Source organism: Tupaia chinensis, unplaced genomic scaffold, assembly GCF_000334495.1.
Source record: "Tupaia chinensis unplaced genomic scaffold, TupChi_1.0 Scaffold000305_1, whole genome shotgun sequence".
In the NCBI taxonomy this organism is placed as follows: Eukaryota; Metazoa; Chordata; class Mammalia; order Scandentia; family Tupaiidae; genus Tupaia; species Tupaia belangeri.
The window spans coordinates 2,507,772-2,530,593 of NW_006159795.1; the positions used below are offsets into that span (position 1 = coordinate 2,507,772).

Below are 22,822 nucleotides of genomic sequence, written 5' to 3' on the forward strand. Positions count from 1 at the left end.
TCTCCGTCTCTCTCCAGCAAGCACACATGTTCTCTAGCAAAAACAAAAAAATTCCCCCAAATCCAAAGCCCAGATATCTAGTATTACTCTAAAACCTACTCAGTATTACTCTCAACCTGCTCATAGTGTTACACACTATGAATTACTTGAAATCACTTTATAAGAAATAGACTATAGGGCTGACTTCATTGTCTAGTGGTCACAGGACCCACGATCCTACATGGCCAACTGTGTAGTTTGGGAGACAAGCCCTAGAGGCTTAAAAACATGCAAGGCACATGTGCATGCATTCCCCAAATCCTGACAAGATGGAGAAATGGAAGAGAAGGCATTGTGGTATAGCCATTCCTCCCTGGGGGGTGGGAGGTACTTTCTTCCCCTCTCTCTGTGTCTCTCTCTGGTAAGTGAATGTGCCCTCTGTCAGTTAAAAAACAAAGTCAGAAATATATTATAAAATATTTGACTAAGAACATTAGAATTCGGAACCAGTGGTTGGTGTAATGGCTATGTCGCTGGACACCCATGTAGTCGACTGTGGTTCGAGTTTCGGACCCAGTGGTTTAAACTCACACCGAGTACATGTGCGTACATACCCAAGATCTCGAGATTATGGTGTGGCTATCTCCCCTGGGGAGTGATTTCTCGCTTTCCATCTCTGTCTCTCTCTGTCTTTCTGGAGAGCACATGTGCCCTACAGCAAAAATTTCTCAAAAAAAAAAAAAAAACACTAGAATTGAAGGTCTTGTTTATAGAGTTTTGGTTATAATTATTAGATGAATGAGAATATGGCAATAGGATAGAAAAGGCTCTGACTGGTATCTGCTTGTGATCCATAAAGGTCAAAGAGGCCTCTTTCTCAGGAGGAGACAGTCACAGAGGTTTCACATGAATAAACATGGCATTATCACAGCCAGCAACCATGGGGGTTATTTTCAAGACATGGAACCAATCCAAATGTCCACAAACAGATGAATGGATTGAAAAATTCTGGCACATATACTCCATGGAATACTATTCAGCCATAAAAAACCAGGCCCTGAAATTTGATAGAAAATGGACAAATATGGAAGATTTGTTGCTGAGTGAAGGAAGTCAGGCTATGAAAGAGAGACATTGCATGTCTCCAATTAACATATACTGACTGTCTGCACTCTATGGAAGAGACTGAAAGACTGGAGAACATAAAGGTATTAAAAATTGTAATGGACACTAGAGACAAAGTGGAAAGAGAGTGTGGGAGGGAAGGAGTTTAGGAAATTTGAGGGGAAAATGGAAAGGTAATACACCTGTGAGACCCAGATAAGGTTTATTTTCTGTTGAGGATGTGTACGGTGGTCTCAACTGGGTTGGACTGAGGTGTTTATCATGCTGGGTAAAGTTGCTTCACAATCTAAATGATGTTTTGCAATTTAATGTATGAATAATAATAAAAAAGTAAAAAAAAATTATTATTAAAAAAAGGAGATGAAGGCCCAGCCGTACTGATGTAGTAGCGGTACAATGCTTTTCTATACGGGAAGCCATATGGAAGGTGAGGGTTTGGTTTTCCAGCTGACCAATACAGCCTAGACTCATGTGCCTATGATCCTGGCTGACAGAGAAAGGCTTTATTTCTACCTCTCTCTCATGAAATAAATAAATAAACTTTAAACAAACAAATAAACAAACAAAGCAGAGATTAAAACTTTCAGGTAGCTTGGTCACAAGCAGTGAGTAGTTTCACCTCTAAAAACATGCATCCTCAGTGGGAATGAAAACTGGGCAAGTTTACCCTAATTAGTAAATAAAATAGCATCTTGTTCTTCAAAAGAACTCAGGAAGAAATGTCAAAATACAGTTACACAAAAAATTTAACCAACATAAAAGAGGACAGCCTTAGAAAAAGAACAAAATAAAAAAAAGTGAGGAAAACAACAACAAAAAAAGGAGGAATGTAATTTTGTTTTGAACAGCTAAAATGTGCAGGGTTATTATCGAAAAAGAATAAAAAATACATGTAGCTAGAATATTCTAGAAAGAAACATCTTTTACATTCCTAGCACCATCATGCAAATAGCTTCTTATTCAAACAAATCAATCACTGTGAAGAAGACTGATTTATGTGCTGTTATTTTTTTTCCTTTCGTAGGCAAACGGAACCTTCAAGGTGAGCCAGCCAATGTCTGCGTGCCCAGGTGCACTAATATGGAACTACCATTTACATTTTCACACGAACCATGGATAAGAAGTAAATCACTGCTTGCTAAAAAAAGGGGGGGGGGAGGATGGTGAGTGAGTATCAAATTAATTTCTAAGTGAACTATTTCTTTGATGCTGGTATCATGCAAGGATCTTGGTTTTCAAGAGTTAATATTTACTAAAGATAATTCAAGTCAAATCACCTAACAATTACAGATGAGAAGAGTTATAAACTGTGTCTATTCTTAATTCCTAGTTGAAATTTTGGAGCAGGAACAAGTTAAACAGCATTTTGGAGACCATTTCCAACCTACGTAAATCTGTGTTTGGAAAAACAGTGAACAGCAATCACAGGTACCTTTGGTATGGCTCCCAACCGGATACTGTTGATGAGGGAACATTCTAGCACTTGCCCTTCCTGAAGAGAAAGAAGACAACATAGCAATGAGCTTAAATTTTGCCAAGTCTATGACCCAAAGTACTTAGCAAACATTTCTGATGATGAAGGCAACGCTGATTAGAGTAAGGGAGAAAAGGAAGTGAAAACCAAATAACAACAATTATTTCTAACAATCAGCAATTATCAAAACCCCAAACAGTCTAATTCAAAGATATATATAAATGCAACTCTGAAAAACATATTGTAAATTGTTTATAGAATCCTGCTGCATTTATACATGTACAATTGTTAATAATGTCTGAATATCACTAAATACTTGTATGCACATAAAATATTACGTGAGACTCATGGTAATTTTTATGTAACTCCAATTCTACTTTTCTTTAATTCAGTTCAAATATTCATTAAATGTGAATGTTCTACCCTGTTTCAAGTTTAATCCCAGAGTAGAAGACCCTTCTAATGCACTTTTTAGATTTAAATGCCTGACTTTGCTCTTAGACTAAAGTCCATGAAAGGATAACTCCTTTGGTCACCAGTATATCTTCAATGCTTGGCACATGGAAGGATGTTTTTAAAAATCTTGAATGAAAGAATAAGTGTAGGTTCCATGTTCTTAAGAGGCATTCTGTCTACTTCTTGATAAATGCAATGAAATCAGGAAGAACAATTTGTGTTCCTATAACATACCTTGCCTTCACTTTTCCAGGTCAGAAAGAAGCCAAATTCATCCACTTTGAAGAGGCAGTTGGGTTCAAATACGAAGGATTCCTGTTAAAAAGAAATAAGTTCATCTTTATGACTCACACCATTTTGAATTTAATAAAAATGCTAATATCTTTGAGCCTCCCAACAAGGGAAAATGAGAAATCACCCCTTTGCATTCTGATTCTAATAATCACATTCCCTATTACATTATGGAATATTTTCATTTTGAAAACTCTTTGTATTCCTTTTTGCATTAACTATTGGATCAATTGAATGTAGCATCTTCGACTAGAACAGGTTTAAGGACAAACCTTACTGATGTCCTGAAGGTCACAGAAAAGAACTTTTCCCTAAGATCTTGGAAAAAGAACTTCTGCAAGAAAGAAGGGCTGTATGTTCCATCCCACTGGTTTCCCCTCATCCTACAGAAACTGCTGCCTGTACTCGAAACAACGTCAGAAACTAGGAAGTAAAAATTTTAAGTCTCCCTTGTTTTGTTTTGGGTGTTTTTTGGGAGTCTGTACAATTCATCCTTTAGATGTTTACTCAGAAAATTGCTGAAATTTTTGCTTTTTTGTTTTCTTTTGATTTTTTTTTTTTGTTACAGGGCATGTGCAATCGCTGGAGAGACACAGAGATAGACAGAAAGTGAGAAATCACCCCTCCTGGGAGGGAGGACCATGCTACAATCCCTTCTCTTCCATTTTTCTCTCAGGATCTTGGGTGCACACACACACCCGCCTGGTGTGAGGTTTAAGCCGCCAGGTCCGGGGTTCAAACCACAGTCGACTACGTGGGAATCCAGTGATGTAACCATTCCACCATCTGCTGGTCCCAATTTTTTTTTTGCTTTTTTATACAGCCTCATTTGGTGTTTCGTAAAGCAGATCTTGAGAAATCTTTCGAGCTACCTGAAGTGTGGTCCTTGGGCCAGCGTCATCATCACTTGGGAGCTTCATTGGATTGCTGAAACGAGGGTTTCAGCCCAGAAGGACTTCATGAGGTCTCTGGGGATGTGGCAAGCTGGTCTGACAAGCCCTCCAGGTGATTCTAATGCTCACTAAGATTTGAGAACCACTGATGCAGACTCAGACACCAGAAACTCAGTAACAAGTACAGAATCAAAATTGGAATCAAGTAGGAATGTAAGCCAAACTCAGGTATTGGAGCAGCAGAATTTTACTTGCCAACTGATTCTGGGTCTTTAGCACTACCATGCTCTCAAACATTAGGAAAATTCTGTGTCAATGAGAAAAAAAAAAGGCCATACCCTATGGCCTCTGTCTACATTATGCCAAGACTTGGCACCCACACTTCTACACGTTCATCCATGATCTAAAGAATTCGTCATTCTGTATTACTGCAATGTCAGTGATTAGGAAACTATCAGGCAAACATGGAGCAAGGCAGCAACTCAAAACAAATAAATGGTAACTACTCTTAAGATTTTAAAGGGCAGTTTAGATTCTTGGTAGCACCCTTTCCAAGTTCCAGAGAAGCAGCTACATTCATCAAGGTAAATCCAATGTCAAGACACTGGGTCACTATAAAGTGACAGAAGTTAAGATCCCTTGGGTCCCTGAACAAACAACCCTCATTTGTTTGGGTAGTTTTCTGGCAGATGAAGAGTTATCATATGTGGTCCTACTCTGTACCAGGTGTGTGCAAACTCTGCAGACTTTGTGATAAGTAACACAAAGGATAGGGGCATGACCCTTTACCATGGGAGTCAAATCCCAGTTCCACCACTTATTACTTTTCTGGAAAGACTTTTTCTAAGTCTCAGAATCCTTGTCTAATAAATGTAAGTACTTAGAATTACCTTTTGGGTTTGTTGTGGGAATTATAAGCATATAGCACAGTGTTAAAATTCAGCAAGTAGTAGTTATTATCAATATTGTATGGCTTGAATATGGGATAGTGATAGCAAATTACTAACAATATAAAATTGCCAAAATGTGACTTTTCTAACCCCTCAAAATGGCATTTTTGGACAGTTCAACATTTTACAAAAGGCTTAACGCAGAAGTTGATACGTCAGATACTTTAGATGGGTATTCATGCCAGGCAGAGACAGCCGTGTTTGTAAACACATGTAGTCTTGACCTAACACTGGGAACTTTTGAGGAGTTAAGTATGTTCAGAACACCCCCAAGGGAATTGCAATGGATGAGATGAAACATGTAAACAAGAGCCAAGTCATTGGACAGATCTTATAAGTCACACAAAAGACTAGAAGACCATGGAGAGACTCATGTTATTACTGATTAAAAAATGAAAATTACCAAGTAACCAAGACATGACAACTAACATATTTTAGAATAGTTCCCAAGCTATATCCTGATGATAATGAATAATTCTGGTGTACAATGTTCAAAAGTGTGTCCTAACATGGTGTTTACAGAATAGACTGGCAATGTATCAGGTACCACCAACATTATATGCACTCTATCATCTAATTCCATGTACGAATTTTAAATGACTCAAGAAACAAATGCAACAAAAATATTTTCCTAATTTATTTTGAGACCAAATTCTGACTTCCCCTATCTCCTAATTATAATGCATTTTTCTACCTGAGTGCTCCTAGAGCTTGTCATCGTTACCTTGAAATTTTGATTCTTAACATCTCACTGTTGAACCTACTGATCCTTCTAGCTCCTAGCTCTAAAGTCCTCATTTTCCTGTTTTTAACCTGACTTCTTTGCAAGCTCCCATTCATCAATCCTACCAATCTCTCAGTATCCATAAAGCACCTCCTCCTTTCAGTTTCATCCTTGCCTAGCTTATTTCCACATCCAACATTACAATTATTCTCACACAGATGCTCACTAATTCAATGGCTGATTTTGTTTTGTTGGCCAAAAAAACCAATTCCATTGGAATCATGTTTTACTATGAACTTGATGATGAAAATCGCAAAGTTCAATTATCTGGCTTTGTTTTAAATGCAAGATCATAAACCTCAAATGAAAAGTCAACAGTCACTTTCAATCATGTATTTCTCTCTTAATTGGTTCTCTACTCATTGAGAGCATTATCTCAATGGCTTTTCTTAAATTCATTCACTTCTGTCAATTACAGTGTTTTGCTGAATAAGGAAAAGCCATAGGATGCAAACCCCTTTCCTTCCTCCCTTCTATTGATAAGTTTCTCTAATCAAAGGTCAACTAAATTCCTCATTTCTATTCTGGATTCAATCCTCTTTTTCCTACATAAGAACTTCAATTCTTTGTTTACTGCCACTGAACACAAAACAGGTCCTTTTTCTCTATCTAATTATTCCTATCAGCATAGGAATATTTTCTAGTTGGTCCTATTCTTACTTTCATTGACTGCCCTATGTCTCTGATCTCCTGGGAATATTATCTTGAACATCTCCACTATCATTCTTTCAAAGCATGGCCAATTTCATCCGGCTTCCATTCCCAATACTCTCTTAAACTTCTCATCTATTTCAGCAAGCTGCCAAATGCGGTACAAACATTCCCTTTTCTCATTTGATTTGATCTCTGAGTGGTTGATTATTCCTTTCTTCTTGACACACTCTTCAGTCTTAATATCATAGTTGTGCTTCATTCCCTTAATCCCATTTCCTTCTTTTTCTTTCTGTATCCACCTTCTATTGTATATGTTCACTAAAACTTGGCTCTGGAAATTCTCATTTCCATTTATTACTAGTCTCATGGACTCTCATAGCTTTAATACTTTATATGTGCTGATAATGGCCCCTTTTATAATGGCAGACCACGCTTCTGTAAATTCCTGCTTGAGATAGTTAGATCTCTTAACATCTCCGCTTGGATACCTCAAAATTAATATGTCCACCATTGAATTATTCATCCTCGCCTCTTTTTTCCAAGCTTCTCCTTCATAGGACTTTCTTAAGAAGTTCAATAAATGTTACTAGTGTCTATTCTTTTATTGAAACTAAGTGTCCCACCATTGACATTCCCTTGTCCTTTCCTCTCATCTCCATTAACAAGTCTACTTCCACAGTATTTTCCATGTACGCCCATTTCACTCTCCACCACCACCTTAGTCAAAATTATCATCGTCTTCCTCATGGATTGATCTTCTCACTTCTACACTTCCTTCTCATGGTTGCTAGATTAATCAAATCAACTCATTCAAACCATTCAATGGATTCCCATATGTTTAGGATAAAATTCCAATGCCTTACCCATGGTCGCAAAGGCCATGAATACTCTGGGTACTTCAGATTTTATTTCATTCCATTCTTTGTTCTTCATTCTCCTTCACACTCACTACAGCCATCAAAATTCTTATCCTAGATCCCCTCAAGCTCGTTCTAGACTCAGAGCCTTTGTCCTCGTACTTCCTCCTTACATTAATGTAGCTCCTCTTTACCCTATAGGCCTTGCCTAACTTCTCCCCTCTCCAAAAGTTGTCCCTGATCTCCTTAATATATCTTTCTAGTACCAATCACAGTCTGAAATTATTTCATTTCTTTATCAGTTTATTGATTGATTCCCACACCAGAATGTAATCTCCATGAAGTCAGAGACCTTGCAGCAGCCTTGTTCTACTTTGTGTTCCTAGTACCCAGCACATCAAAAATGCCCTGAAACTAATTCATGAACTAAAAAAAGTATTTAAAAAAGTGAATTTTTTTCAAATAAAATATTTTTTAATAAGCCACTATGTAACATAGATAAGCAAGAAGATGCTCAAATTGAGGGAGGGCAGGGGGATACCAGTCCCAGAACCCAGTAGGGTCAATTTCTAGAGGGCTCTCATTGACAGAAGTCCAAATACAATGACACCATGTTACAATTATCTACCTGGAGGAAGGGAAATTTTTTCTGAATTCATATAAAGTCACTTTAGAGGTTGGGGGTAGTAGCTTTGAGACACTTTTTTTTTTTTTTTTTAAGTTTTGCCATGGGGTGCATATGCTCACCAGAAGAAGAGAGAGAGAGATAATGAAAGGGAAAGTGAGAAACCACTCTCCATGGGGGATGGTAATGCCACAATCCCTTATCCTCCATTCTCCTCTCAGGATTTTGGGCATGTGTGCCCACATGCCTAGCATGATTTTAAGCTGTTGGGTCTAGGACTTGAACCACAGTCAGCCATGTGCAAGTCCAATGCCTTAGCCATTATCCCACCTGCTGGCCCCAACCTCTTAAAAATCCCTGTTGGACCAGCAGAACTGTTTGAATGGCACAGGAAAAAAAAAATTTTTTTCAAAATAAAATAAGAAATCTGGAAAAGAAAAAATAAGGTAGAATAATGAAATAAGGACAGAGTCATAGGGAGCTCTCAGAAATGCCTCTCAAAGGTCCTACACAATTAGGATAAGATGCCAGTTTGGCTCTGGGCTCCCTAGCAACAAAAGCAGAGAGGAACAGTATTTAGCAGATGCCCATTCAGTTCATAAGATGGAAAAATTCTCAGTTGTTAGGAAAAGCAATTACCAGGTAAAAATTAAAGCCAGGACGGATGTTACAAACAAGGTTCACAACAAAGCCCACAACAGACTCATCGAATGTGGCTCAAACATTTCCAGACCAAGTGTGTCAAACAGCCCATTAATACAGGAGAGCAAATCTGAGGGATAAATGTCAATCAGCTGATAGGAATGAAAACACAACCTCTCAAGGTTTCTCCACACCTCCTGAACAAACGTAAGGATCTAAACCTCTGGTGAGTAACGGCACATAACCTCTTATTATTTTTTTCCCCTAGTGGCAGTTTTACATTTCACATGAATATACCCCCTGGTCAGAACTTGGGCAGTGGCTCCCTGACCAGACTCAAAATATCCTAAGTCTAACTGACAGGAAAATTCTTGTCCAGACCTGGGCACTGCAGGGGAGATTGTGAAAGAATGCTAAGGTCTTTCTCCTTGGCAAATCTGTTTGTTTTGCAGTCAATGAGTGGCCATAGGACTTTCTGGTGAGAAAACAAACCATATTAGAACATCTTCCAAGAGGCCTTGAATTTTAATTTTCATATGACTCAGTTAAAATTTGTCACAGTCACACACTGGAGTTCAAGGACATATTAGCTCATCTAGTCTAACTCCTTGGGCCACTGCAAGAGAAGGGCTGGAAAGAGTCAGAAACTCATGAATCTACTGAATAAGTGGGAGTCAGGGGGCACTTTTTTCCCTAAAGAATTATTTATTTATTTATTTATTTATTTATTTTTTATCACTATTATTTTTAATTTGACCAGAGAAAGACAGAGGGAGAGAGAGGGAAAGTGAGAAAGCAAGCTGCAAAGTCTGGGACTCAAACCACAGTCAGTCATGTCAGTCCAGCGCCTTAACCACCATGCTATCTGTTGGCCCCTGAGAGCGTTTGTTTTGTGAGAAGCAAGAAGAAACAGTTTTCCTGGAATTACTATTGCTAGCAGCTCTTTTCTGGTTTAGGGATCCATGAACAGAACGGTTTATGTTTTATATATATTAGGTCACTGGGAAAGTCATGACATATTTTCTTGTTTTTCTATGCAAAAATGAGTCATGACTTTCCTGATGACCCAATATAGATGTAGTAAAATAACTACTATACATATCAGTGTATATAGATATATCTTTCTATAATAGTCCAATACATGTATTTTTTAATTTGCAAGAGAAAACATGAGTTTGCCAGAAAGAGAGAGAGAGAGAGAAAGAGAATGAGAAATTACCCCTTCCCCAATGGCTATGGTCATGCTGCAATCCCATCTCCTCCATCTCTGCCTCCATTCAGGATTTTAAGTATGCATGCACACACACATGCATCTAACATATTTCTCAAGAAGTGATCTTTGGGACTTGAACCATGTGGTCAGCCACGTGGGATCCAGCAACCTTAACCATTATTCCTCAAGTGGGTGTGAGAATATATATATTTTCTCCTATATTTATTTAATTTTATTTATTCATTTATTTTAATTTGACCAAATAGAGACAGAGAGAGAGAGAGAGAAAGACGGAAAGTGAGAAGGCAAGTCACCAGGTCCAGGACTTGAACCTCAGTCTGCTATGTGGGAGTCCAGCACCTTAACCACCATGACACCTGCTGGTCCCGTCATGGGCATTCTTGATTGGTGAGGCCTCATATAATCAAATTTCTCTCAGGTTTCTGGAGCCATTCAGATGTATTCTTTTCTAAAAAGGTTTATTTATTTGTTTGTTTGTTTGTTTATTATCTAACAGGATCTTGCCACACCACAGTCCTCTTCCCAGTTTTTAGGCAGGAGCATAGGCATGCCCATGCACCTGTTGTGTTTAGGCCTAACTGGAATATGAATCCCTGGTCTTCGCTATGGCTCTGGTATCATTTTGCAGTACCCTACCACCTCCACCCTGTGGCTGGGTTCTACATCTTTTACATGGTGAAGCATCAGGTCTCAGTTTCTGGATCTCTTTTTGTATTTACAAGTTCTGTTTGATGATCTTATGTGACTCTTGACTTTAAGACACCCTCATTATACTAATGAATCTCAACTTGACATCTCTCTTCTGTCTCCCAAATTCATATATCCACCAGTCTACTCAAATCCTAAAAAAAGTTTTTGCCATGGGGTGCATATGCTCACCAGAAGAAGAGAGAGAGAGATAATGAAAGGGAAAGTGAGAAACCACTCTCCATGGGGGATGGTAATGCCACAATCCCTTATCCTCCATTCTCCTCTCAGGATTTTGGGCATGTGTGCCCACATGCCTAGCATGATTTTAAGCTGTTGGGTCTAGGACTTGAACCACAGTCAGCCATGTGCAAGTCCAATGCCTTAGCCATTATCCCACCTGCTGGCCCCAACCTCTTAAAAATCCCTGTTGGACCAGCAGAACTGTTTGAATGGCACAGGAAAAAAAAAATTTTTTTCAAAATAAAATAAGAAATCTGGAAAAGAAAAAATAAGGTAGAATAATGAAATAAGGACAGAGTCATAGGGAGCTCTCAGAAATGCCTCTCAAAGGTCCTACACAATTAGGATAAGATGCCAGTTTGGCTCTGGGCTCCCTAGCAACAAAAGCAGAGAGGAACAGTATTTAGCAGATGCCCATTCAGTTCATAAGATGGAAAAATTCTCAGTTGTTAGGAAAAGCAATTACCAGGTAAAAATTAAAGCCAGGACGGATGTTACAAACAAGGTTCACAACAAAGCCCACAACAGACTCATCGAATGTGGCTCAAACATTTCCAGACCAAGTGTGTCAAACAGCCCATTAATACAGGAGAGCAAATCTGAGGGATAAATGTCAATCAGCTGATAGGAATGAAAACACAACCTCTCAAGGTTTCTCCACACCTCCTGAACAAACGTAAGGATCTAAACCTCTGGTGAGTAACGGCACATAACCTCTTATTATTTTTTTCCCCTAGTGGCAGTTTTACATTTCACATGAATATACCCCCTGGTCAGAACTTGGGCAGTGGCTCCCTGACCAGACTCAAAATATCCTAAGTCTAACTGACAGGAAAATTCTTGTCCAGACCTGGGCACTGCAGGGGAGATTGTGAAAGAATGCTAAGGTCTTTCTCCTTGGCAAATCTGTTTGTTTTGCAGTCAATGAGTGGCCATAGGACTTTCTGGTGAGAAAACAAACCATATTAGAACATCTTCCAAGAGGCCTTGAATTTTAATTTTCATATGACTCAGTTAAAATTTGTCACAGTCACACACTGGAGTTCAAGGACATATTAGCTCATCTAGTCTAACTCCTTGGGCCACTGCAAGAGAAGGGCTGGAAAGAGTCAGAAACTCATGAATCTACTGAATAAGTGGGAGTCAGGGGGCACTTTTTTCCCTAAAGAATTATTTATTTATTTATTTATTTATTTATTTTTTATCACTATTATTTTTAATTTGACCAGAGAAAGACAGAGGGAGAGAGAGGGAAAGTGAGAAAGCAAGCTGCAAAGTCTGGGACTCAAACCACAGTCAGTCATGTCAGTCCAGCGCCTTAACCACCATGCTATCTGTTGGCCCCTGAGAGCGTTTGTTTTGTGAGAAGCAAGAAGAAACAGTTTTCCTGGAATTACTATTGCTAGCAGCTCTTTTCTGGTTTAGGGATCCATGAACAGAACGGTTTATGTTTTATATATATTAGGTCACTGGGAAAGTCATGACATATTTTCTTGTTTTTCTATGCAAAAATGAGTCATGACTTTCCTGATGACCCAATATATATGTAGTAAAATAACTACTATACATATCAGTGTATATAGATATATCTTTCTATAATAGTCCAATACATGTATTTTTTAATTTGCAAGAGAAAACATGAGTTTGCCAGAAAGAGAGAGAGAGAGAGAAAGAGAATGAGAAATTACCCCTTCCCCAATGGCTATGGTCATGCTGCAATCCCATCTCCTCCATCTCTGCCTCCATTCAGGATTTTAAGTATGCATGCACACACACATGCATCTAACATATTTCTCAAGAAGTGATCTTTGGGACTTGAACCATGTGGTCAGCCACGTGGGATCCAGCAACCTTAACCATTATTCCTCAAGTGGGTGTGAGAATATATATATTTTCTCCTATATTTATTTAATTTTATTTATTCATTTATTTTAATTTGACCAAATAGAGACAGAGAGAGAGAGAGAGAGAGAGAGAGAGAGAGCAAACCACCAAGTCCAGGACTTAAACCGTAGTCAGCCACATGGGAGTGTTCAGTGCCTTATCCACCACGCCAACTGCTGGTCCCTGAGAATATATTTTTAAGCAGTGTGTTATTTTTAGTATAAGAGAGACCTTCAAAAGTTCACAGAAAATGTGTATTATGAAAAAACTAAAACAGATTTCAGAATGTTTCTGTACCAACAAACTCAGACTTTAGTTTGTTTTTCTATGCACTTTTTGAAGTCCTCTCAGACCTTCCCCAGACATGTGCTAATTCAACATTATTTGATATCACAACCTATCTTTCAAAGATTCAAGTTACTTTCAAAGAGACTTCAGAATAAGAACTGCTTTTCCTTTATTTCAACTTTAAAAGTTATTCCATTAAATGCAATTTAATACCTCTTTTCTTCTAAGGAGTGACCAAGAATCTAGCAATCTAGACTAGTCTGAAAAGGAAGAAAATGTGTCTGGGAGGGAATTCAGATAATTGGTATCTATTTTATATTAACTGTGATTTGTAATTATTTCATACTTTTTCTCTCCTGCCCTTACTCTCGCCATTATTTCTCATGTTAATTGTAAATGCTGTATCTTTATACTCTTGGACAATGCGGTTTTAGAGAGAAGAGGAACAAAACATTTGGAGGAGAATAAATTCTATAAAGCCATGTTGGTAAACAACAAACTTGGGGCTCAAACCAGCTTCTGATCCCATACCTGTGCCTCTTCTACTGTCATCCTTGATCAAGTGGGTCTCCCTCTGTTGAGCACTAACAGATTGCTGGATTGTCAATAAACAAACAATGCCAAGACAGACTTCATTTTGGGGTACACACAAGGCTCACTACTCTTGTTTCCTTGTTTGATAAGGTCTGGGAGAAAGCAAGAAGGACTTCGTCAAGGTTGGAGAGAAGCCAGAGAAGTCTGAGTGAGGAAGAGACCCAGGAGGGTCTTGTTCAATTGGAATCACAGTGTAAAACTCCTACCACTAAGACCTCATGAACTGGGAAGATCCTGGGTGTGCCCCTCAGACTGGGAAGGCATGTAGAGTCTGGTTTAGAATTAACTGAAAGATGGTGCTGTCTGTCAGATCCTGGAGCTCAGGGCCCAAGAGATGCCACAGAGCCTATTTGTGTCTGTTCTTTATCCCAGAGAGATCCCCTAAGCTCTGCATCTAGCACATCTTTTTTGATTCTGCACAAGCACTTCCTTTCTCAGACAAAATCACACATTTTTAAAGTTTTTCAAGTTAAATGAAAGCCCTTGATGATGACGGTCTGCCATCAGAATGCATTATGGACTGCTGTAAAAAATGGGCATGGGTCCTCATTAGGTTGTTTGTTACCCTTGTGATTATTGCCTCATCTAAGAAGGATCCAGAATGTCCATTCCACTTGTTAATCTTCCTTCTCACTGGCAGATCTTGTAAGAGGACTGACACTGGGCTTCTCAGTTCACATTCCGAATGAGAGCAAGGGGGGTCCTGGCTGTGGCTTCTCCATCACAGACCCTACAGAGTGGCCTTGTGGGAAATCTTGCAGACAATGTAAGAGTATTTGCAGCCATGACATTCTTTTCTTAGCCTCTGAATCAATGCACTGCTGTTCCTATTTGCTTAAGCTGTTTGAATTTTCTTTTAAAAGAATTATTTATTTAATTTCATATTATTATTTTTTAATTTTACTATAGGACACAAGTGCTCATGGAAAGAGAGAGGAGAAAGAATGAGAAAGCAAGGGTACAGGTCTAAGACTCAGACTTCAGTCAGCTATGTGGGAGCCCAGTGCCTTAAGCACCGTGCCACCTGCTGGCCACAGGCTGTTTGAATTTAATATAAGCATTTCTGCCTTCTACCTGGAACTGATGCTCAATCAGAACCCAATAGGAAGATGGGGTTCCAGTCTCCTGATGAGTAACCCAAAAGGTACAGACTAAAGTATGTGCCTATTATTGGCAGATAATAGTCATGGCACGTACTAAGTGCCAGGCCATGATCTAAGTACTTTCTATGCATTAACTAGTTACCCTCCCAACATTCCTATAATGACTTGCCTGTCCTCAGCTAGGATCAGTCCTCTCAGCTGTAAGGCAGGGGTGGGGTGGTGATGCTATCTCTTTGTTTCTTTGATGAGGTACTATTATCGTTATTCCCATTTACAGATGAGGACATTGAGGCATGAAGATTCAGTGCCTTGTCCAGGATTACACAGCTGGTGGGCAGAGCTGGGATTACTGGCTGCACTGAGGCACACATTGGAATCACATCTGCTAGGAGGCTGCTAAGCAAGAGTGAGATTGCTGGCAATTGGGCCCAGGTAACTGCATAGCAAGCATATGTGGAGGAGGTTTTGCTATTCTTGTTACTAAATCAGTAATCATCATTAAGGGTCAGAAAGGCTTCTGAAATGTTCTTGTTCTAATTACTGCATTTCCTGAGGATTCCCTTGGCAATCACACCAACTGTACAACTGAACAATTATACAACTGATACATTCTGTATTTATTACAGGCTTTTGATGGGGGAGTGTTTTTCATGACATCATATATTGTGTAAGAATCTCTTCTGGTGGGGGGCGGGGGCTCTCTTCCTACTGATCAGCTGCTTTCCTTACAATGTAATAGACACAGGCCAGTAGGTGAGATGGAGGTTAAGGTGCTGGACCCCACATGGCCAACTCCACAGTTCAAATCCCAGACCTGGCAGCTTGAAGATCACACTGGGTGTGTGGGCTTGCCCAAAATCCTGAGAGGAGAATGAAAGAGAAGAGATTGTGGCATGGCCATCTCCCCTGAGGGGTCATTTCTCTCTCTCTTTCTCTCTTTCTCTCTCCCACTCCTTTCTCTCTGGTAAGCACATACATCCTATAGCAACAATAAAACAAAAAACAACCAAAACAAAACAACAACAACAAAACACAAGGTAACAGATGCTGAATCCTACAACCACTTCTCTCCCATGTCTTTTGGCCACCAGAAACACCAGAAGCAAATCTGCAGCTTATTTCTTCCAGCTTTACAGAACACTTTAGCTGCCCAAATTGTTGCTGCCTGCTAATTTTGCCTCTAACTTCATGTATTTCCCATGATTATTCTTTCTTTTAACTTAAATCCCTGTTCCATTCATTTCACTGAGTGGTACATATTTGTGCATTATATAGCCTCTTTTGAAAGGTGACAGCAATGTGAAAGCATAAAAACTATCTTGGGAACCAGCAGTTAGCGTAATGGCTATGTCACTGGACACCCATGTGTTTGACCGTGGTTTGCGTCCCGGATCCGGTGGCTTAAAACTCACGCCGGGAGCATGTGTGTACGTGCCCAAGATCCCGAGAGGAGAATGGAGGAGAAGGGATTGCGGCGTGACCATCCCCCCCGGGGGTTGATTTCTCGCTTTCTGTATCTGTGTCTCTCTCTGTCTGGCGAGCGCACGCGCCCTATAATGAAAATCTCTCCAAAAAAAGAAAAAAAAATGCTATCTCACAAGCACCAGAAATGAACTGGCATTTTACATGAGCTGTAGGGTCAGAGAGATTGGATCCAAAGATGGTTAGACACTCTTTTCTTCATCCCTATAAACAGAGAAAACATCAACCATAAGATCTATCTCATAATTCACTGCTGGGTATTAGAGTGCTTGACATATAATCTGAATCAAGCAAATTATTATTGACCATTAATATAACACAGTAATAATGATTATTAATGCTGCTAGTAGTGATAATTATTACTCATCAAAGAATGAACAAGATAAGTACCACCATCACTGTAACTACCTTACAGATGAGAAAACTGATCCTAGCTAAGGATAGGAAAGTAGTTTAAAAGGACATGTAATATGTAAAGGGTTTTGCAAAGCCTGGGAAATATGGAATTATAAAGTATGAGTTTAGTGGCCAACAGGTGGCATGGTGGTTAAGTCACTAGATTCTGACATGGTTGATTGTGGTTCAAGTTCTAGACTTAGTGCTTTTTTTTTTTTTTTTTTTTGGAGAGGTTTTTGCTACAGGGTGCATGCGCTCACCAGCCAGACAGAGAGAGACAGAGAGACAGAAAGCGAGAAATCACCCCCTAGGGGGTATGGCCATGCCAATATCCCTTCTCCTCCATTCTTCTCTTGGGATCCAGGGCATGAACACACATGCACCTGGTGTTGAGTTTCAAGCCACTGGATCCGGGACACGAGCGACATAGCCATTACGCTAACTGCTGGTTCCTAGACTTAGTGTTTTGAAAATCACACCAGGTACATGTGTGTGAGTACACAAAATCTTGAGAGGAGAATGGAGGAGCAGGGATTGCCGCATGGCCTTCCCTCCTGGTGGGGTGACTTCCCACTTGCCCTCTCTCTGTGTCTCTTGGTCTCTCTCTAGTGAGTGCATGCACACTATGGCAAGACTCTAAAAAAGAAAAAGTGTAAGTGTATTTTAGTGCAAAAATTTTGAATCTACACACAGTGTTTTCATAATATGCATTTTCCGTTAACTTTTTGAAGACCCCCCCCTCATGTAATACAGTGTAGAGGTACATCTACATTTTGATAAGGAATCTGTTTCTGTTATGTGGATCTCTGTAAAAAGCAATGATCCTAGTGTGTACTTATTCCCACTGATCTAGAATGCAAGACTAAGCATAAAGGAAACCTGGGGTTTGTAAATTAGTGTTAAATTAGAACACACTGGAAGTTTGGTTTCAGTCCAGGGAGGTCAGCTTGCATTGGTTCTTCCTCCACCTCAGCCATCTCCCTCTGCCCAAGCCAGCTAGAGTCTACATGCAGGCCAAGCTGTTTTTGGCTCAAAGGACAAATCATCACATTGCAGTTTTCATTGTCTGCCCTTTTCACCAGAATGTTTGGGTGCAGAATAGAACCTGGTGGGAACCCTTCTCCTGCCATGCCTCCTTGACATGGCAGGTCATACTCCCATGTGGTGAGAGGGTAACCAGATGAGATGTTCAGCAAGTTCTAAAGGTGATATACCCACTGCCTATCTTGCTTTCTAGATCCCATAGCAACAGAAAGGAAATGTCTCTCCCTCAGGAAGCCATGAGCATTTTTTAAAGTGCTCATTCAGCAACGACTGTCACATACAGAGAACACTTATTCTAGTGGCAAGTGGCAAGATTTCATCCACTCCTTTCACTTTATGTGTGTCTCAAAAATGAAGAATATCCTCAACTTTCTAAATGACCTGGCTTGGAAGAGTCAATGAAAGGTACCAAAAGGCAATGAGACTAAGACACACTACCTTCCCTGATTTTTCATGTTGTATTTAAAAAAAAAATTAAAATAAATCTTTTAAAAAATGATACATTTTTAAAAAAAATGATTTATTTAATTTTATTTACCATTATTATTATTATTATTATTATTATTATTTAATTTGCTACTGGGCATGTGAACTTACCAGAGAGAGAGAGAGAGAAAGTTGAGAAAGTAAGTCATCAGGTCTAGGACTCGAATCGTGGTTGGCCGTGTGGAAGTCTAGCACCTTAACCCCAGCCACTTGCTGGCTCACATGTTGTATTTTTAAAAGAAACTGAAATTTGGGTCTGATGGTTAAAAATGTTTGTATCCCTTAAAGATCATATGTTGAAATCTTAAGTCCCAAGATTTTGGTATTATAAGACTGGGGCCTTGGAAAGTGAATGCGATTAGTGCCCTTATAAAAGAGGCTGGAACGATGCCTTGTCCCTTTCACCACATGAGAACATTGCAAGCAGGTGCAATCTGCAAACCAGGAAACGGCTCTCCCCAGACACTGAATCTGCTGAAACCTTCTCAAACTTCTCAGCCTCCAGAACTGTGCAAAATAAATTTGTTGGTAGTTGCCTGGTGCATATGTATTGTGCTGTAATAGCCGAAATGGACCAAGACACAGGTCTCAGAAATCTTCTTGGCTCTGTGAGAACTGGGTCAGCTCAAGCAAGGTTTGAATCTAGGGTAAAAAGAAAACATTCAAAGTAGCCGCCTGAGAGAGGCTAAAGTGAGGCCAGCTCAAGGGCACAGCAGTAACGTGTTACCCAAGAGAAGATGGATCTGTATTGAAAACCATGAGTTTAGTACCCCAGTCAACCTGTGGGCACTAGGTCCATGCAACCATGATCTTGGCCATATGGGAAGTGGGTGTAAGAGACAAGAGAGATCTCACTAGGTGCTTACTTCACTCTGTCTCTTAAAATAAACTTATAAGCGAGCGCGAGAGAGAGGCCAAGTTATTTTAACTGCTTACTTTATAGTCATCAATAGCTATGAATTCCCACTTTCTTTCTTCAAGATACAGATGTTAAATTTATAAATCTTAATTTGTGAGACTGGCCAGTTTGAGATACCAAACTTTCTGTGTCTGTCTCCCTTGTTATTTTCTTTCCCTGAGTGTCTCTGAGATGGGCATCGTGATCCAAATCAGGATGCTCTGATGCGAGAGGGCTCTCAGCTGTAGCCTAACACTGGGGCAGGCAGGCTGAGTCTTGCCAGGTAATGCTTGAAGAGATCATTCCTACAATACTCAACAGCTTACTCTCAGCTCAGAAGGAAGAAATAGACACAACTTGTCTTCAAGAGGAGTGGGTGGTCACTCAAAGAAACTTTCTTGGGCAGGGAAACAATCACCTTAGTCAAAACACTTGCCTTAGCAACTAAAGTAAGAACAAATAAAAAGGACAAACTTATTCAGTACTATGGAAGCAAATAAATAGGATTTATAACAGATATTCAAAACAAATATTAAAAACACAAGCCACCCCTCCACATACATACAAATCCCAAGAATTACTGAAGACATGCATTGCAGACATGCTTGCAACATGTCCACAAGCTCAATAATCCTTCTTTTTAGTAAAGCATGTCCCATCAAAACACAGTTAGCTCCAGAATAATAAATTACAATGAGAAAGTGATGAAAATATAATAATATAGAAGACATATATCTGGAAAGACATGTCTAGGGATAAAGCTATTCGCAGAACTTCACTTTCAATGGATACATCTCAGCTTTTCTTTTCTTTTTTTTGGAGAGGTTTTTGCTGTACGGCACGTGCATTCACCAGAAAGACAGAAATACAGAAAGGATGGCCACACCGCAATCCCTTCTCCTCCATTCTCCTCTTGGGATCTTGGGCACACATGCACGTGTGCCTGGTGTGAGTTTAAGCCACCGGGCCTGGGACTTGAACTATGGTCGACTACATGGGAGTCCAGTGACAGCCATTATGCTAACTGCTGGTCCCAGTAATGCAGCTTTTGAGAATGTTTTTCCTCACAACAACTCCATGTGAAGTCACTCCCTTTCCACTTTATCTTTTTTTTTTTTTTTGGGGAGGTTTTTGCTATAGGGCACGTGTGCTTGTCAGCAAGACAGAGAGAAACAGAGAGACAGAAAGCAAGAAATCACCCCCCAGGGGAGATGGCCACACCGCAATCCCTTCTCCTCCATTCTCTTTTTGGGAACTTGGGCATGTACGCACACGTGCCCGGCATGAGTTTTAAGCCACCGGGTTCGGGACTCAAACCGCAGTCGACTACATGGAAGTCCAGCGACAGCCATTATGCTAACTGCTGGTCCCTTCACTTTATCTTTTAAAATAGCTTGTATTTGGGTCTTAAAGATAGACTATCTTCATGGGCTCTTAAGGCCAATACTCTCCTTGGCTCTATCACTTTTTTTTTTTTTTTTTTTTTTCAGTTTTTCTGCCATAGGGTATGTGTGCTGGCCAGAGAGAGAGACAGTGAAAAGGAAAGTGAGAAATCATCTACTAGGGGGCATGGCCATGCTGCAATCTTCCATTCTCTCAGGATTTGGGGTATAGGAGCGCACACACAGTGTGATTTTCAAGCTGCCTGTCTTGGACTCTAACCACGAGGCTGGCCATGTGGGAATCCAGCAGTTTAACCTCCGTACCATCTGCTGCGCTGCTCTATCACTTTTTCTTATATTCTAAAGGAGGTGTAGAAATCACTGGATCCACCCTACTACCCGAAGAATTCTGCACTGAGCATAAGCATGGGCCTCAGGAAATGGTGCAGAGTCCATACTAAAAAGGCTTATCCTGTGACACCCTCCCCCACCCTCCTACCCTCTCACCTGCACTAGGGGGAGGGCTGCTGTGTCAGCTGGGCCTTCTAGAAACAGATGCTGAGACATAACTGGAAGTGAGAGAGATCTGTTACTGCAAACACCTTGAAAGAGAAAGGGGAGCAGATGCAGGAGAGAGACTCCAAACCATGCCACAGACAAGCATGAGTGAGAGCAGAGGAAAGAGGCTTCAGGATGAGCGGTCTCAGACTGCGAGCTTGGAGGTCACATTCCACAGGTGGATGGGAACCCCAGAATAAAGCACACCAGCTAGAGGAACCTCATTTGGAGAGGAAAGGTCGAGCCCTAGTGTCTCTGCCACATCAAGTAGTTGGGTGCTGAAGGTGCTGCAATGAGAAGCTGCCCACTGACCCATTCCTGGTGGTATATTTTTCTTGAAGGGAGATTTAAGCAACATACTTCCATGGCTGCCCCAGATAACAATACTGGGTTGTTAGAAAAGTCACAAAGTATATTTTTCTATGCAAAAATGCATCATGACTTTTCCAACAACCCAATATCTCTTGCTACCCCTTTCTCCAGATCTTAAAATAAGATCTGCTGTGCCAGTTCCTAGGGATCCTTGAAAGTCCCTAAAAATTTGGACCATTTAAATAACAATACATTTGACTCTCAGATATGTAGCTAAGAAATTGTTGGATCCTATTAAGTATTTGTTAAATATCTGTTGAGTGATAAATAAATTCTCTGCCAGACCAAAGTCTCTTTATTTCAGGGCATATATTCTAGGGGGATTCTAACAATAAGCAAAAATCAAAGAAATATCAGGCAACTATAAATGTAAAGATAAAAAAAAATCCAGAAGGGTGAAGAAAGAGCAAGTGCCAAGGCCCTGAGGTCAAGAGCTCGCCTGGGATGCTCAGTAAACACCAATGAGATAATGAAGTAGTGGATCATGTAGAGGACTTACAGACCACAGAAAGGATTTTGAAAATTATTTGGCATGAGGTAGAAAATCACTGAAAGTTTAAACCAGAAGAGGGGCATAGTTTGACACGCATTCTAAAAGATCCATCTTACTTATTCCTTCTAATGGCGATGTGAAGTAGGTATTATACCTCCCATTTTTCAAAGGAGGAGGCTGTGGCTCAGTGCTTAGTGGGTTTAAGACTGACTCATGGTAATATTTCTTGAGTAGTAAAACCAGAATTGGACCCGTTTCTGTTTCACTCTAAACCCATGTCCTTAACTATGTTTATTTCAAGCTTTTGGAAAGAGCTCTTTGGCAGAGAATTTACCCTAAATACCACTTAGAACAAAAACCCTTTCTTTATTTGCAAACAATATCCTGGCAACTGGACTTTGGTGAGCACTCAAAAACTAGACTCATTTTTGCATCTTGCCAAAGTTAAGCGGTCACTTGCCCTTTTAGGTACTTGGAGAAAAAATCCATAGCACAAGAGTAGTGAAGGCGCCCAGAAAACTGTCCTCCGGGTGACTCTTCAGTAGGAAGAAGATGTTGGCTCTGCCCCTGGGAAACTATACAGGCTGCCCTTGTGCTTCAGTAAATGTCTTTGACAAAAGATATTTTGAGAGCAACTGCTTATTATTTATGCTTTAAGAAAAAGTAGTTTAAAAATCATGTGCTACTTATTAATTTATCAATATTAAGTTTTACAAAAGCTTTCCCTGACCCAGCCATGATGGTACAGCAATAGCATGGCACTCTGCAAGGAGGAAGCCATATAAAAACTCAGGGTACAGTTCCTGAGTCAACCGATACACACTGGAGGTGTATGTGTGGGCCTGTGATCCTGGCTGGCTGGGAAAGGTTGGGGGAGTAACAGTGGCATGAGACCCTGTTAAGAGTGCTTCTCACTCTCTCATCAAAGATATAGATGAATAACCTTAA

At 40.0% G+C, this 22,822-nt stretch overlaps 1 protein-coding gene across 1 annotated transcript in view; it reads right to left on the reverse strand.

The window, feature by feature from the left end:
• PLCB4 (phospholipase C beta 4) overlaps positions 1-22,822 on the reverse strand; it is a 472,346-nt gene that overhangs the window by 163,469 nt on the left and 286,055 nt on the right. Inside the window, exons 4-5 of the mRNA XM_006150920.2 lie at positions 3,269-3,349; positions 2,537-2,596 (exon numbers count right to left, since the gene is read on the reverse strand). Of these exons, the coding sequence (XP_006150982.1) occupies positions 2,537-2,596; positions 3,269-3,349 (141 nt within the window). The remainder of the gene's footprint in view (positions 1-2,536; positions 2,597-3,268; positions 3,350-22,822) is intronic.